Source organism: Panthera onca, chromosome E2, assembly GCF_046562875.1.
Source record: "Panthera onca isolate mPanOnc1 chromosome E2, mPanOnc1 haplotype 2, whole genome shotgun sequence".
In the NCBI taxonomy this organism is placed as follows: Eukaryota; Metazoa; Chordata; class Mammalia; order Carnivora; family Felidae; genus Panthera; species Panthera onca.
The window spans coordinates 56,846,559-56,859,755 of record NC_138353.1 but is presented as its reverse complement, the minus strand read 5'-3'; the positions used below and the strand labels follow the sequence as shown (position 1 = coordinate 56,859,755).

Genomic DNA, 13,197 nt, shown 5'->3' with positions numbered 1-13,197 from the left:
TAAAGTACTGATTTGCCAACTTCTTTTTGTTTTATTTTTTTATATTTTTTAACGTTTATTTTATTTTTAAGAGAGAGCACGAGTGGGGGAAGGGCAGAGAGAGAGAGGGAGACAGAATGTGAAGCAGGCTCCGGTCTCCGAGCTGTCAGCGTGGAGCCCAGCTCGGGGCTAGAACCCACAAATCGCGAGATCATGACCTGAGCCGAAGTCAGATGCTTAACCGACTGAGCCACCCAGGCGCCCTCTTCTTTTTACTTCTAAAGCGTTCTTTTGAAATAATCTTAGGTTTGCAGAAATTTGTGAAACTGGTAAAGCGTTTGCCACATACCCTTTACCTGGCCCCCTCAACGCCAGCACCTTCGCTGACGGTACTTTGCCCGTTAAAGCCAGCGAAGAGCCCTGTGCTGTGAGGGACCCACGGACTTGGCCCCCAGGCGACCGGGCCCCGGTGCTCCATGTCCGTTCGGCCGGCGTCCGGGCCTGTGCTCGTTGCCCGGCCTGCCCGGCCTCCTCCAGCCTCGGCTCTCTGTCCTTTGCTGTCCCTCGTGACTCTGACGCCTTGGGGAGCGCTGGTTACTCCTTTGTAGGCAGCCTGCCTCTCGATGGAAGTTAGTCTGATGCTTTCTCACGATTAGTTTGAGGTTATGTGTTTTTGGTCAGAGTTGTTTTTTGCTTTTAATTTTGAAATCTTCATTGGAAGCGGTTAGATGCACAGCACGGTTTCACAAATAGTGCGCGAGGACTCCCATCTTACGTGACGTGGAGCAGGCCTCAAAGCCTGGAGGTGAATGTTGCCCTGAGACCGTGCACTGATCTCCAGACTGTGCTCACGTTTCCCCCACTATGCACCGCGGTCCTGTTCCGGGTGCAGGATCGGCCACTGTCCCGCGGTGCGTTTGGCGGGCCCGTCTCCCCGGTCTCCCGTGGGGATGCTTCCTCGGTTCCCCGTTCCTGTCATCGCCGGTGGTGTCCGTTGGCATCATGGGATGGAGGCGGTCGCCAGGGTTGGGGCGGGGGGTGAGGTCCAGGAGATCGGCTGCGGGGAGGGGACAGGAAGAGTCCGAGCGCTGCGCAGCACAGGTGTGAGCGTGTTTCTGCCGGCCGGGAGCTCTTGAAGCGGAGCGGCCCGGTGGAGGAGCCTGTGCCCCACGGGACGCGCCCCCTCCAGTGCCCCTGTGTTCAGCCCTGGCGGGGAGCGGCCGAGGGTCCGTCAGCCGTGCTCCTGCGGCACGTGAGCAGCGAGGGCTGGTGGCCCCGTTGGTGGCCCCTGCCAGGCTTCTCTGCTGGGTCACCGCCTGTTCCTCTGTGACTGCTGAGTGTCTCGTGCGGACACGCTTGGAGATGATCTCGTTCCTAACGTCCTTCGACTCACGCGTTCTCGCATCCGTGGCTGGTTCTCGCCTGTAGCGGTCTTGCTGTAGAGACCGCCTCGTGGTGATTTTCTGTTTTTCTCATTCCTTCCATGTTTGTCTGTCGGAATTCTCCTCTGAAGAAAAGCTGTCCCTTTTCTCTCCTTTACTTACTTACTCAGTTATTTATATCCGTGTGGGCCCTTGGATATTTAGTTTACTCTCTGGATTATGGTGTGTTAGTCATTGTTGATCTTGCTGCTCAGATGTCCCGGATTTGGCTCCCGGAGGCTCCTTGTAGCCGGCTGCTGTGCCTTTGCAGCGTGTCTCCCTCGTTTGAGCGCTTTGTCACTTTTTGGCAGCACGGGATGGTCACACGCTTCCAGCCCCAAGGCTTGGTGTTCGTTCTCGCTCCACGCGGCCCTGGCCCTTTGATGGGAGGGCGCGCTCGGAAGCAGGGCCCGGCAGCGGTGCGTTCCCGGCCCCCGTGGCCGTGGTGGCTCCTAGGCCCTTTCGGCGCACGGCCGTCCGCACGCCGTCTGCGTCTGTCCATGATTCTCGTCCCAGGCTTCCCTCCCCTTACGTGGAATGGCTTTCTCCGCCACGTCACCCACAGGAAGTTTACCTATTTGCCCAGTCCTCGGAATCCATCCCGGCTAGTTTGAGAATTGCTGCCCCCTCCCTGTGCGAAAGACAGATGTCCTGACTCGAGCGCAGGACTTGTGTCTAGTCCTCCCCTGTGGCTTCCCAGCTTATGGTCCTGCTGTGCCCCAGGGTTCCTTGGGATCCTTCCTTCCGCCCGTCAGTGGCGCTTTGCTGTTCAGTTTTAATACAGTTGAGTTCATTAGTTTGTGTTTCTTTGTGGGAACCCCCCCGCCCCCCCCCCCCCCCCCCCCCCCCGCCCCTCGTGGTTGATTTCAGCGAGTTGTGTGTCAGGACGCGAGACCTCACCCTGGCTCTGCCGTCAGAGGTGTGCACGAAGGGCCCCACCTACCCCTTCTGTCCCTGCTCCCACCCCCCAGTCTCTCCACCCTGACTGTGGGTGACAGTCTCGTTAGTTTGGGGTTTGTCCCTCTTGTATTTCGTTTTGCACAAACGAGCAGATACACATTTATGTTCCTACATCCCTTTTCTTACGTTAATAAGAGCGTCACTGCAAGTGCTTTTTTTTGTTTTTTTGTTTTTTGTTTTTTTTTTTGCACTTTGCTGTTCTCACTTCACAGTACTTGGAAATCAGTCCGTGTCAGCCCATCTTTCCTCCTTTTACAGCTGCGGAGCCCAGATGGTACGTGTGCTTATGTGGGTATTTACGTTACTTCGGCTATTTTGTAATCATAAGCTGTTGCGATGAACGGCATTGTGCCGGTGTGATTAGTTTCGTTGGAGGTGTGTCTTAAGGAAAGTTCCTGGAGGTGGGATCGCTGGGTCCCAGTTGAAAGCGTGGGTGGCTTTGTGAGGTCCTGTCCTGCTCCCCGGGAGTAGGAGGGTTGTGCCCCAGCCCCACGGGAGCGCGCATACGTGACCCAGAGCCCAGCCACAGGATGTCCTGTCGCGCTCTCCTTCCGGCCAGTCGGGGGGCGCACAGGGGCTCACGGCCGCTTTCACGTGTGTACCTCCCGTTCTGAGTGAGGGGGATGCTGCGTTCATGGTCAGGAGCCACATTCACACCTTTCTTGTCAGCTGTCTGCTCATTTCTTTTTCCCGTTTTTCTCTGGGGCTTTTTTCCCTCCGTTTCTAAGAGTTCTTTACAACTAGAGTTACCACCTCTTCGTCGGTGCTGGACTGCGGTCTTCCTCTCCGTGTGTCGTTGCCTTTCTACTTGTGTGCAGTGTTTGTTGCTGTTCGGTGTGTTTTTCCAGTCGCCACGTCGGTCGGGCTCTTGTTATTGGAGCCACAGAAAGCTTCTCCCTGCACTAACGTACGAGGATGCCACCCACGCCTTCTCCTCCTGTGTGTTTGCTTTCCTTTGTGTGCTGGAGACTCTCGTGTGCGTGTGCAGTTTATCCTTGTGCGTGGTGTGAAATACGGATCTAACTATCTTTTGCCACGTGGCCACCCGTTTGTGAGCTCTGTTTGTTAAAAAGTCCGTCTTTGCCCCAGTGATTTGCGAGGCCGTCACTTGAGACCCCGGGTCCAAGGTGTTCACCGGCTGGTCACGTACTCATTGTCTGGCCGGCCACGGCCTCTAGAGTTCTAGAAGGGTGGAAGGAAAGAGGTGTTCCCCGCTCATCCGGCTGCGCACGAGCAGTGTGGGCAGCCCAGCCCGGTGGCCTCTTGGCCCAGGGAGCGTTGCAGAGCCAGTTCCCTGGGGCCGGCCCGGCCCTGCTGCACGCAGCCCTCGGGTGCCCGTGCCGACGCGCCCCCGCGGCTGTAGCGCTTCCTCGGCCCTTTGGTGACGCGCCCTGCTCTGACGCTGTGTTCTTTGTTTCAGTCTGAGCCCCAGCTACATAGATCTGACTGAGTGTCCCTACATGTGGCCGTACTGCTCCCAGCCCATCTACTATGGAGGGATGCCGACGATCGTCAACGTCACCATCCTCAACGGCATGGGCGTCACGGGAAGAATTGTAGACAAGGTGACGCTGCTCTCTCGCTTGTGGTAAACTTTGACATGGCCCAGCCTTTGTGCCTTGTCCCTTTCTCCTGATGTTAGAGGACAGGTTCTCTGTGCCCATCCAGGCTGCCAGGGTATTGGGCGCAGTGGTTTGTTTTCTCCTGAGTCCTTTACAGATAAGCTCGGGATAAGGTAATGGAAGCAGTCTGCTACCTTGTGACTTTGGCCTCTTGAATTTGGCTCCTGAATAGACTAACTGCACTTGATTCTTCATTATAATTTCTCACCCGTAATTAGCGGCCCCCCGTAATTACCGTATTCTTGAGTGAGCATGAGTGGGCCCCCGAGTTGAAAAGGTGTGTTCCTTTCTTGAATTTTGTTCCTATGATGTGTCATACTTGTTGCATAAACATTATCATAACAGTAAAGGACAGGAAAGGAGAACACAAAAATCACTCCCAGTCCTAGCACACGCGCATAGCCACTGTTTGTAAAACATTCTTTTCCAGCCCTTACCTGAAGGACGTGTTTTAGTTCTCTGTGCTGCAGATAGAACTTAAGCCCCCCCCTTTTTTTCAGCTCTCATTATATTGTAAACATTGTTAAATGTAACTTATGCACAGCCTCAAGGTACCTGGCTAACAGCTGTGTAGTATTACATAGAATTATTCAGTCATAATTTACTTAACTACCTTTTTAACTGAAAACGCTTTTATTTTAGCCTTCAGGGAGCAATCTGTTCTTCTTTTTCAAGATAATCATGATTAGCTTACAGAAGTGGGCATTTACAATGCAGCTTTATATAATCTGAACGTTAAAGGTTGAACGAAATTGGTTTAGTTGTCGTTATAAGACAAAACAGTCTAGCACAAGTCAGGGAAATCCATTCGTACTCAGGTCCTTGTCGTCAGCATTGTTCCAGTATTTCCATTGAGCAGATTCTGATCTAATTTAGTAAGCCTTTCTTGCCATGTGATTTGGTACAGAGTCGTCAGGGGCACCTGGGTGGCTCATTTGGTTAAGCGTCTGACCTAGGCTCGGGTCAGGATCTCGCTGTTCGTGAGTTCGAGCCCCACATCAGGCTCTGTGCTGACAGCTCGGAGCCTGGAGCCTGCTTCAGATTCTCTGTCCTCCTCTCTCTCTCCCCCTGCCCCGCTCATGCTCTGTCTCTCTCTCTCTCTCTCTCTTTCTCAAAAATAAATAAACAATAAAAAAAAAAGTTATGAGCGGTGCCTGGGTGGCTTAGTCGGTAAAGCGCCTGACTCTTGATTTCGGCTCTGGTCATGATCTCATGGACTCAGGAGTTCAAGCCCCACATGGGGTTACATGCTGACAGTGCAGAGCCTGCTTAGGATTCTCTGTCTCTCTGTCTCTCTCTGTCTCTCTCTGTCTCTCTCTCTCTCTCTGTCTCTCTGTCTCTCTCTCTCTCTGCCCTTCCCCTGCTCACTCTCTGTTTCTCTCAAAATGAACAAATAAACTTAAAAAAAAAACTTAAGAAACCAAGTCGTCAAGTCTCAGAAACCTACCAACCATTTCCTTATCATCCTTCTTCACAGTATGAATTCTTTATTATTTATTTATTTGAGAGAGAGAGAGAGTTGGGGAGAGCGGCAGAGGGAGAGAGAATCCCAAGCAGACTCCACACTTAGCGCAAAGCCTGATGCGGGGCTCGATCCCGTGACCAGAGGAACCTCAGGTCACGATCACAGCCGAAACCAAGAGTCAGACACTCAACTGACTGAGCCACTGAAGTGCCTCACTCAATATGAATTCTTTTTTTGTTTGTTTATTTATTTATTTTGAGAGAGAAAAAGAGTGCCAGCGGGGGGGGGGGGGGACGGGACAGAGAGAGAATCCCAAACAGGCTCTGCACTGTCAGCACAGAGCCAAACATGGGGCTCGAACCCTCGAACCGTGAGATCCTGACTTGAGCTGAAATCAAAAGTTGACGCTTAACTGACTGAACCCCCCAAGTACCCCCACAGTATGAGTTCTTGATGTTAAATTTGTCCGCAAGCGCAGAGGCAGCAACTGTGGCCGGTTAGTGTCGCGTTAGCCCCATGGCTGTGCTGTAAGTGGCCTGCATCCGTCCGTAATTTGCTTACGGGTTCCCCCTGCTCAGACAGTTAAGGGGTTCCAGCTATAAACATTCCACCGAATATCTCTGCTTCTGTGGTTTCCTTTTCTTCTGAATTGTTTTCTTAACGTAAACTACCTGGATTGGAATTCGAGTCAGAGGGTTTGGATGTGATCGTAGCCCTCGGTTGGTACATGCTGCGAATTCTTTCCAGAGTTAACGTCTGCTAAGACTGCTGCGGGCAGTGCTGCCAGCGGCCTCCAGAGGGCGCCGGCTCCACTGCCCGCACGGGGTGGTGCAGCCCTTTTTTTCTTTTTAATTCCATGAGGTTTTTAAAAATCGAGATAGAATTCACATACGACAAGATGCACTCTTTTAAGTCCAGTGATTCAGTTAGTTTCCAGTATATTTGCAAGTAGTAATTGCAGCCATCGCTGTTCTATAATTCCAGAACATTCTCATCACCCCAAAAGGAAACCCTTGTTAGCAGTCATTCCCCACTCTCCCTCCTCCCAGCCCCAGCCACCTCCCAACACGCTTCCTGTCTCTCCGCATTTAGCGGTGGAGGACAGTCCATATACACGGGGGCCCGGGCGTCTGGCCTTTCACGCAGCCCGTGGTGTCTTTACAGTTTGTCCCCTGGTGGCGCATAGCAGTGCTTCCGTCCTTTGTAAAGCTGGATGATGCTCCCCCGCGTGGATGGACCACGTTTGCTTAGTCATCCATTGGACGTTTTTGGTTTGTTTCTAGATCGTTCATTTTTTTAACTTAAAAACTAAGGATGAGGGGCGCCTGGGTGGCTCAGTCGGTTAAGTGTCCGACTTCAGCTCAGCTCACCTCAGATCTCACTGTTCGTGGGTTCGAGCCCTGTGTCGGGCTCTGTGCTTGGAGCCTGCTTCGGATTCTGTGTCTCCCTCTTTCTCTGCTCCTCCCCTGTTCTCTCGCTTGCACTGTCTAAAAAGTAAATGTAATAAAAAGCATTAAAAAAAAACAAAACTAGAGAGGATCAAATGGGTATCTTGCTGAACGTGCATTTCAGTTATCTGGGAGTTCACTCTCTCCAGGTTTGCCCGCTACCTGTATCACCTCTTGTGTGAGTTGACTCCTCATTCCTGCGGCCGGTTTTTTCTGCTGGAATTTAGGTTTTCTCAGGCAGTGTGAACAATGTCTTTCTGTCCTAGAGAAATTAGCCATGGATGTGTTTTATGCAACAGTTTCTCCCAGATTACTGTCTTTTTTTTTTTTTCTTAGATTTCTTAAAGTTTTTTTTTTAACGTTTATTCATTTTTTGATAGAGACAGAGCATGGGGGGGAGGGGCAGAGAGAGAGGGAGACACAGAATCCGAAACAGACTTCAGCCTCTGAACTGACGGCACAGAGCCCAACACAGGGCTCGAACTCATGGACCGTGAGATCATGACCTGAGCTGGAGTTGGACGCTTAACCGACTGAGCCACCCAGGCGCCCCCCCCCCCCCGTCTTTTTTTTAGTACAAATTGTAGTATTATTTACTTACTTATTTTTGGTTTTGTACAAGTTCCACACTTTGATATGGTTGAGTTTTCATCTTTTGTGATTTTTATTGTTTCAAAAATTAGACACTTCATTTTCCAAGATTCGATAAAATCTCGATTTTATCTTCTAACGTTCCTTTTATGCTTGTAAAATACTTAGTCCTCTCATCACCATTGAGTTAATTTGAGATATGGCCTAAGAGATGGCTAAAAATTAACTTTTCTGTTGGTCGCCAGTGGTTCCAAGAGTGTTTATCACAGATCCCTTTCTTTCTTCCTTGTTTGTGATGCTGTATCCTGCAAATATTTCTCTTTTTCACATTTGTTTGTTTGTTTGTTGTAAATATGCTGACTCACTTGGGGACAATATTGCTCTCCGGCTTGCGAGGGAAAGGAGTAACTTAGGTTGGTTTGAAATACGGGTTCGTTTCCTAAGAGGAAATCTGTGTTTCTTCCAGACGTCTCCTCTCGTGCCTCCTTCCTCAAGGTCTGGGGGGACTGAAGGGGCCGAGCCCCCTCTTCCTCTGGGCGTCCCGCAGAGACCTCTCCCTGCCCAGCCAGTAGCTTTGCAGTCTGAGTCTGGACAGTTAGTCCGTGCCGTTGTATTATTTTATTCCTTTAAGTTAACGTTTAATGTGATTCTTGAAGCATATACCGAATCGGAGTCTGTTCTCAAATTGGACGGTTTTCATTTATTGACGTTCTTTATCAGATGGAAGTTCTCTGCCAAAGCGTGTGTCCTCCGTTTTTAAGGTTGGGGAAAGAATTCTCTTTAAAACTGGAGGCTGCCCTCTCTCTCAAAGTAAATAAACGTTTTGAAGAATACAAAAGTACAAAAAATAAAATTGGAGGCTGCCCCAGATAGTGGTTTCTAGACTTTTCTAGTGGATGACGTGCCAGACGTCCTGTAGTCTGCTTTGGTTATAGCTTGCCTAGGGTCTGAGGATAAACTCGACTTTGCACTACGTAATGAAATATTAACGCAGGTGACTCAGGAGGTGAGCGTTTCACGTCAGCCTTTGCCTTTGTCCTCCAGCCTGACTGGCAGCCCTACTTACCACAGAACGGGGACAACATCGAAGTGGCTTTCTCTTACTCCTCGGTGTTATGGCCTTGGTCGGGCTACCTGGCCGTTTCCATCTCTGTCACCAAGAAAGCGGCCTCGTGGGAAGGCATCGCGCAGGGGCACGTCATGGTCACCGTCGCTTCCCCGGCGGAGGTGGAAGTAAGTGTGGGCCAGGGAGGGGCCCGTTCTCCCGACCCCTGCACCATCTCCTGCCGGGGTCTCGGGGTGGGGAAGCCTGGTTGGCGGACGTGTTGGGCTACCAGGCCGTGACCCGTGCTTCCCGGGCCTGTAGAGCCGCCGATAAAACCTACTTGGCAGCGGGCGACGCTGCCTCCCGTTCTGTTGCCGGGCGACGGGAGATTCCACCGTTCTGGGCCACGTTTCGGGTCCACAGTGGTTGCAGAAATGTGCCTTCTCCAGGAGGGGCCGTGTAGTCTAGGAGTTTTTAGGAACAGGGTGCTTAAATTTTACGTCATAAACTCTTAGACGAAGAATTTTAACGGGACGAGTTTTACGGTTCTTTCTACCGTCGTCAGTAGGAATTCTCGTGTTCGAGGTATTTGCGTGAAATTGGTAGACAGTGGTTTTTTAAGCCCCAGAGCCCGAAGATTTCTTCTGAGCCCAAGGGGCCGTTCAGATTTTTGTAAATTTCGTTCAGTCAAAAAGTGGTGCAGAGCAGACGTCAACCGTGAAGCTCCCGATCAAGGTGAAGATCATTCCTGCTCCCGCCCGGAGCAAGAGGGTTCTCTGGGACCAGTACCACAACCTCCGCTACCCGCCCGGCTATTTCCCCAGGGACAACCTTCGGATGAAGAATGACCCTCTGGACTGGTAAGCGGCCGCCACGGCAGGACCGAGGGTCGCCGCCCCCTCGGGGGGCCCGACCTCCGCGCCCCCCAGACGCGCTCAGGGCGCTCCGTGCTCCTCCTTCCGGACTCCTGTCCTGGGCACTGGAACCCCGAGCTCGCCCTCCATTGCCGTCTTCCCCTGCTTCTGCTGGATCTGTCAGCAGATCCTGTCCGCCCTGCCTCCACAGTGCCTCCTGGATCCTGCCCTAGGGGCCGCTGCCACCCACCCTGCTCCCCACCCGTCACCCCCGCGCAGGCCATCGTCATTGCCCGCACGGCGTCCCAGCCTCCTGGCCAGTCTCACTGTGCCCTGAGTCCATTCTCCACGCAGCAGCCCTGGTAATCCTGACAAGCAGAAATTGGGGCACAGTCGGCCTAAAACTCTGCGTGGCTGCCTACCCAGACTTCCTCACGTGCCAGACCCCCTGGTCTGTCCTCTGCCCTCCAGACCCTGCCCCGTGCAGCCCCCCAGCCTGTCCTCCTGGCCTGCCCCCCTGGCCTGCCCCCCTGGCCTGCCCCCCGGGGCATCCGGCTTGGCTGCCTCCGGGCCTGTATGCCAAGCTCACTGCGGCCCTCGTGGGAGTACCGGGGTCTGTGGGGGGAGGAAGGAGCCCCGAAAGCTTGGAGCCGGCCGCTTACAGGTGCGGTGTGCCCTCTGAAGACGTTTCTTACTAGAGGCAGGGGGACAGAAGTGGTGAGAAGTTCGTAGGTCGAGGGAAGGCGTCCTGGGGAGGCACACAGGCTCAGCCCTGCGCAGGAGCTGGCTCTGAGGGGCCGGGGCCGGGGGCCGGGCAGAGAGAACGAGCCCTGGGCCCCTGGCGCCTCCGTGGGGCGGGCGGGTAGCGGCTTAGGTAGAGGGCACGGTGGGAAAGTGAGCGCGTTCGGGGGGAAGGGACAGGGAGGTGACCGCGTCTGCGAGGCACGGTTCGCATACTCCCCAGCCGGGGCGGCTTGTCCGGAGCCTCTGCGTTCCCGTGCTGCATCTGGGCGGCAGGCAGCTCTTGCCACGGATGCCGCCGCCAACGTGACGCTTCGGCATGCTTTACGCACCAGCTCTTGGGCCGTTCCTCCTCCTCGTGGCGTCTCCTTCGAGCGTGTGCCACACGCACGACTTCCTGTTATCAGCCGTCTTCCGTGCGAGCCCAGAGGACGCTGGTCTGGAGAGGCCGACTTCTGTGCAGGGGCCGGAGCCCCCCAGGCTTCTGCCGGCCGTGAGCCGCGCTCCTTCAGAGGCGCCCGGGTTTCCGAAGGGGCCGCGTGGCTGAGCCTTCGCCGCGAGGGGAGAGGGGTCATCCTCGCGCGTGACTTCCTGTTTTTCAGGAACGGTGACCACATCCACACCAACTTCAGGGACATGTACCAGCACCTGAGGAGCATGGGCTACTTCGTCGAAGTCCTCGGCTCCCCCTTCACGTGCTTCGACGCCAGTCAGTACGGTGAGCGACCGCGAGGTGCCGGCCGCGCGTGGGGAGGTCGGCGAGACGAACCGTGGGGTAGAAGAGGCGGCGAGGGAGCGGGCGCGGGGCCTCCTGGTCCCCGGGGGGCTGCGGCGGGGCTCTGGGGCAGAGTGGCCCTGTTCCCGTCTGGTGGCGGTGGTGGTGACCTTCAGGTAAAATGGGACCTGCCAAACTGGGGACGAGGACGTTTGCACGTCTTTTGTTTATCTGTTTTCATTAAACTGGCGCCGCGTTTTGCTTCTCGAGTGGGTGAAACGTGGGTACGTCAGGGGTCACACGTGACACGGAGGCCAGGGTAGTTCGTGGGTGTCTGTGCCTTTGGACCCCGGTCCCTTCTTGCTCACCCCACCCCCTTCTGGAGTGCCCGCGGGGCCGCAGACCGAATATTAGCACCTGACAGCTTGACACGTGGGCGCCACCGAAATGCTGTGTTTCTGAAGCAGTGACGCCCGCGGTTCCGAGGCGTGACTCACCACCGGCACCTTGTCCCTCAGGAACCTTGCTCATGGTGGACAGCGAAGAGGAGTACTTCCCCGAGGAGGTGGCCAAACTGAGGAGGGACGTGGACAACGGCCTTTCGCTCATCGTCTTCAGCGATTGGTACAACACGTCCGTCATGAGAAAAGTCAAGTTTTACGATGAAAACACAAGGTACTAAGAGCAGTTGGTATCTGGCTTTTCGGGAGTGAAATTCTTTGCGGCCGGTACAGCAGATGACTGGCTCGCTGGCGGTCCTCCCGGCCGTCGGACGCAGGCTCAGACGCTCGGGCGGCGCGGGCTCCCCTCCCCCAGTGAGACGTTCCCCAGAGAGTCGCTGGCGGAGTAGGTCCGCCGCTCCTGGATGCCGGCGACGGAGCGAAAGGTTCCTCGCCTTCCCTCGTTGACCTTCGATGCTTGACTTTGGCTTTTCTGCTTGCTCTTTTTCATGCTCCCGTCTCTGCTGTGGAATCTATACACGTGTAAATGGGTCGAAGGAACCGTTATTGCAAGGAACCTTCCAGTAAATTAGTTCTTGGTCAAGGATTCCCAGGGTTTTATGCATGTGTCTCCATCACGTCTCGAATTTTCTTCCTCAGAGTCTGCGACTTACTCGCACTTCAAAGGCTCCTTCCTCCTGTCTTTGCTTTCGCGGACCCTCTCAGGCTCCAGGCCCCGTGGCGGCGTGCGTAGGGACCTGCCGCGCGTTGCGTGTGGTAGATTTATCTGGGGTGTATTCCGCACGCTGGCTGGAGCACGTACGCCGTGTTACCACTCAGAGCAGACAGGAGCTTACAGCTGAAACCTTAGTGTGCACGGGCAGGACTCTGCAGGGGCATTCGCTTCGTCCTGAGAACACGGAGCGCCACGGGGGGCTTAACCCCTCATGACCCGCACCCCTCGTTTCTTCCGCAGGCAGTGGTGGATGCCGGACACCGGAGGGGCTAACGTCCCTGCTCTGAACGAACTCCTGTCTGTCTGGAACATGGGGTTCAGCGATGGCCTGTATGAAGGGGATTTTACCTTAGCAAACCATGACAGTAAGGTTTTGCGTTTGTGTTTTAATAGGGGCGCGTTCTCTCTTGAGATGCCCGAGTGGAGGCTGTGTGTGTTTGACGTCAGGGTTTCAGAGGGAGGGAAGGGTGTGATTGCCAAGGAAGTAGGACCGTGGGGAGAGCCGCTGTCTCTAGGAGCGACTTCTGTATTCTGTAGTAAAGCTGGGCGGTGACACCGCTGTTGTTCATCCAGACTCTTAAAAAGAATATTTTCTGCAGCATTGGCAACCTTAGCGCCACCTGTCTGCTGCTTTACATGCTGTGTGTTCCCAGAGGAAGTACCTCCTGGGCCCCCCGCGAATCAGATCCCATTTATGAAATCACTTTGCACGTCCCACTTACATTTCCCCACAGGTTAGCTTTTGGTAACTGGCTTCTAGAACAACATCCTGAGCATTATTGTAACTGGCTGTGCTCGTCCTGACTGAAGGCTCAGACTTCTCAAGTCTGTTCAGAAACTGTACGTTAATAGCATTTTTTAACTTGAATTCTGACGTAATTACTTGTTACTTAAGCGTGACCAGGTGTTAGCAGCCTTTGTCTTAAAAATGTTAGAAAAATTATCATATCTGAAGATTATCGTATCTGAAGAGTGCATCTTAGGTCAGTGAGTAGCTCTTGATAAAGTGTTAAGCATCTCTGTGTCACTGTAACTCTGAACTTCCTAGTGTATTACGCGTCAGGATGCAGCATCGCTAAGTTTCCAGAAGATGGCATAGTGATCACACAGACTTTCAAAGACCAAGGTAAGGAATGCTGCTTTGGTTGCTTTCCTTTTTTTTTTTTTTTTTTTTTTTTTT

At 53.7% G+C, this 13,197-nt stretch overlaps 1 protein-coding gene across 2 annotated transcripts in view; it reads left to right on the top strand.

The window, feature by feature from the left end:
* Positions 1–13,197, top strand: part of MBTPS1 (membrane bound transcription factor peptidase, site 1) — a 53,342-nt gene that overhangs the window by 28,526 nt on the left and 11,619 nt on the right. For both annotated transcript variants that reach the window (XM_081791569.1, XM_078439093.2), the window contains exons 12-18: positions 3,781–3,925; positions 8,531–8,719; positions 9,219–9,391; positions 10,729–10,844; positions 11,360–11,516; positions 12,258–12,382; positions 13,066–13,143. In XM_081791569.1, the coding sequence (XP_081647695.1) occupies positions 3,781–3,925; positions 8,531–8,719; positions 9,219–9,391; positions 10,729–10,844; positions 11,360–11,516; positions 12,258–12,382; positions 13,066–13,143 (983 nt within the window). The remainder of the gene's footprint in view (positions 1–3,780; positions 3,926–8,530; positions 8,720–9,218; positions 9,392–10,728; positions 10,845–11,359; positions 11,517–12,257; positions 12,383–13,065; positions 13,144–13,197) is intronic.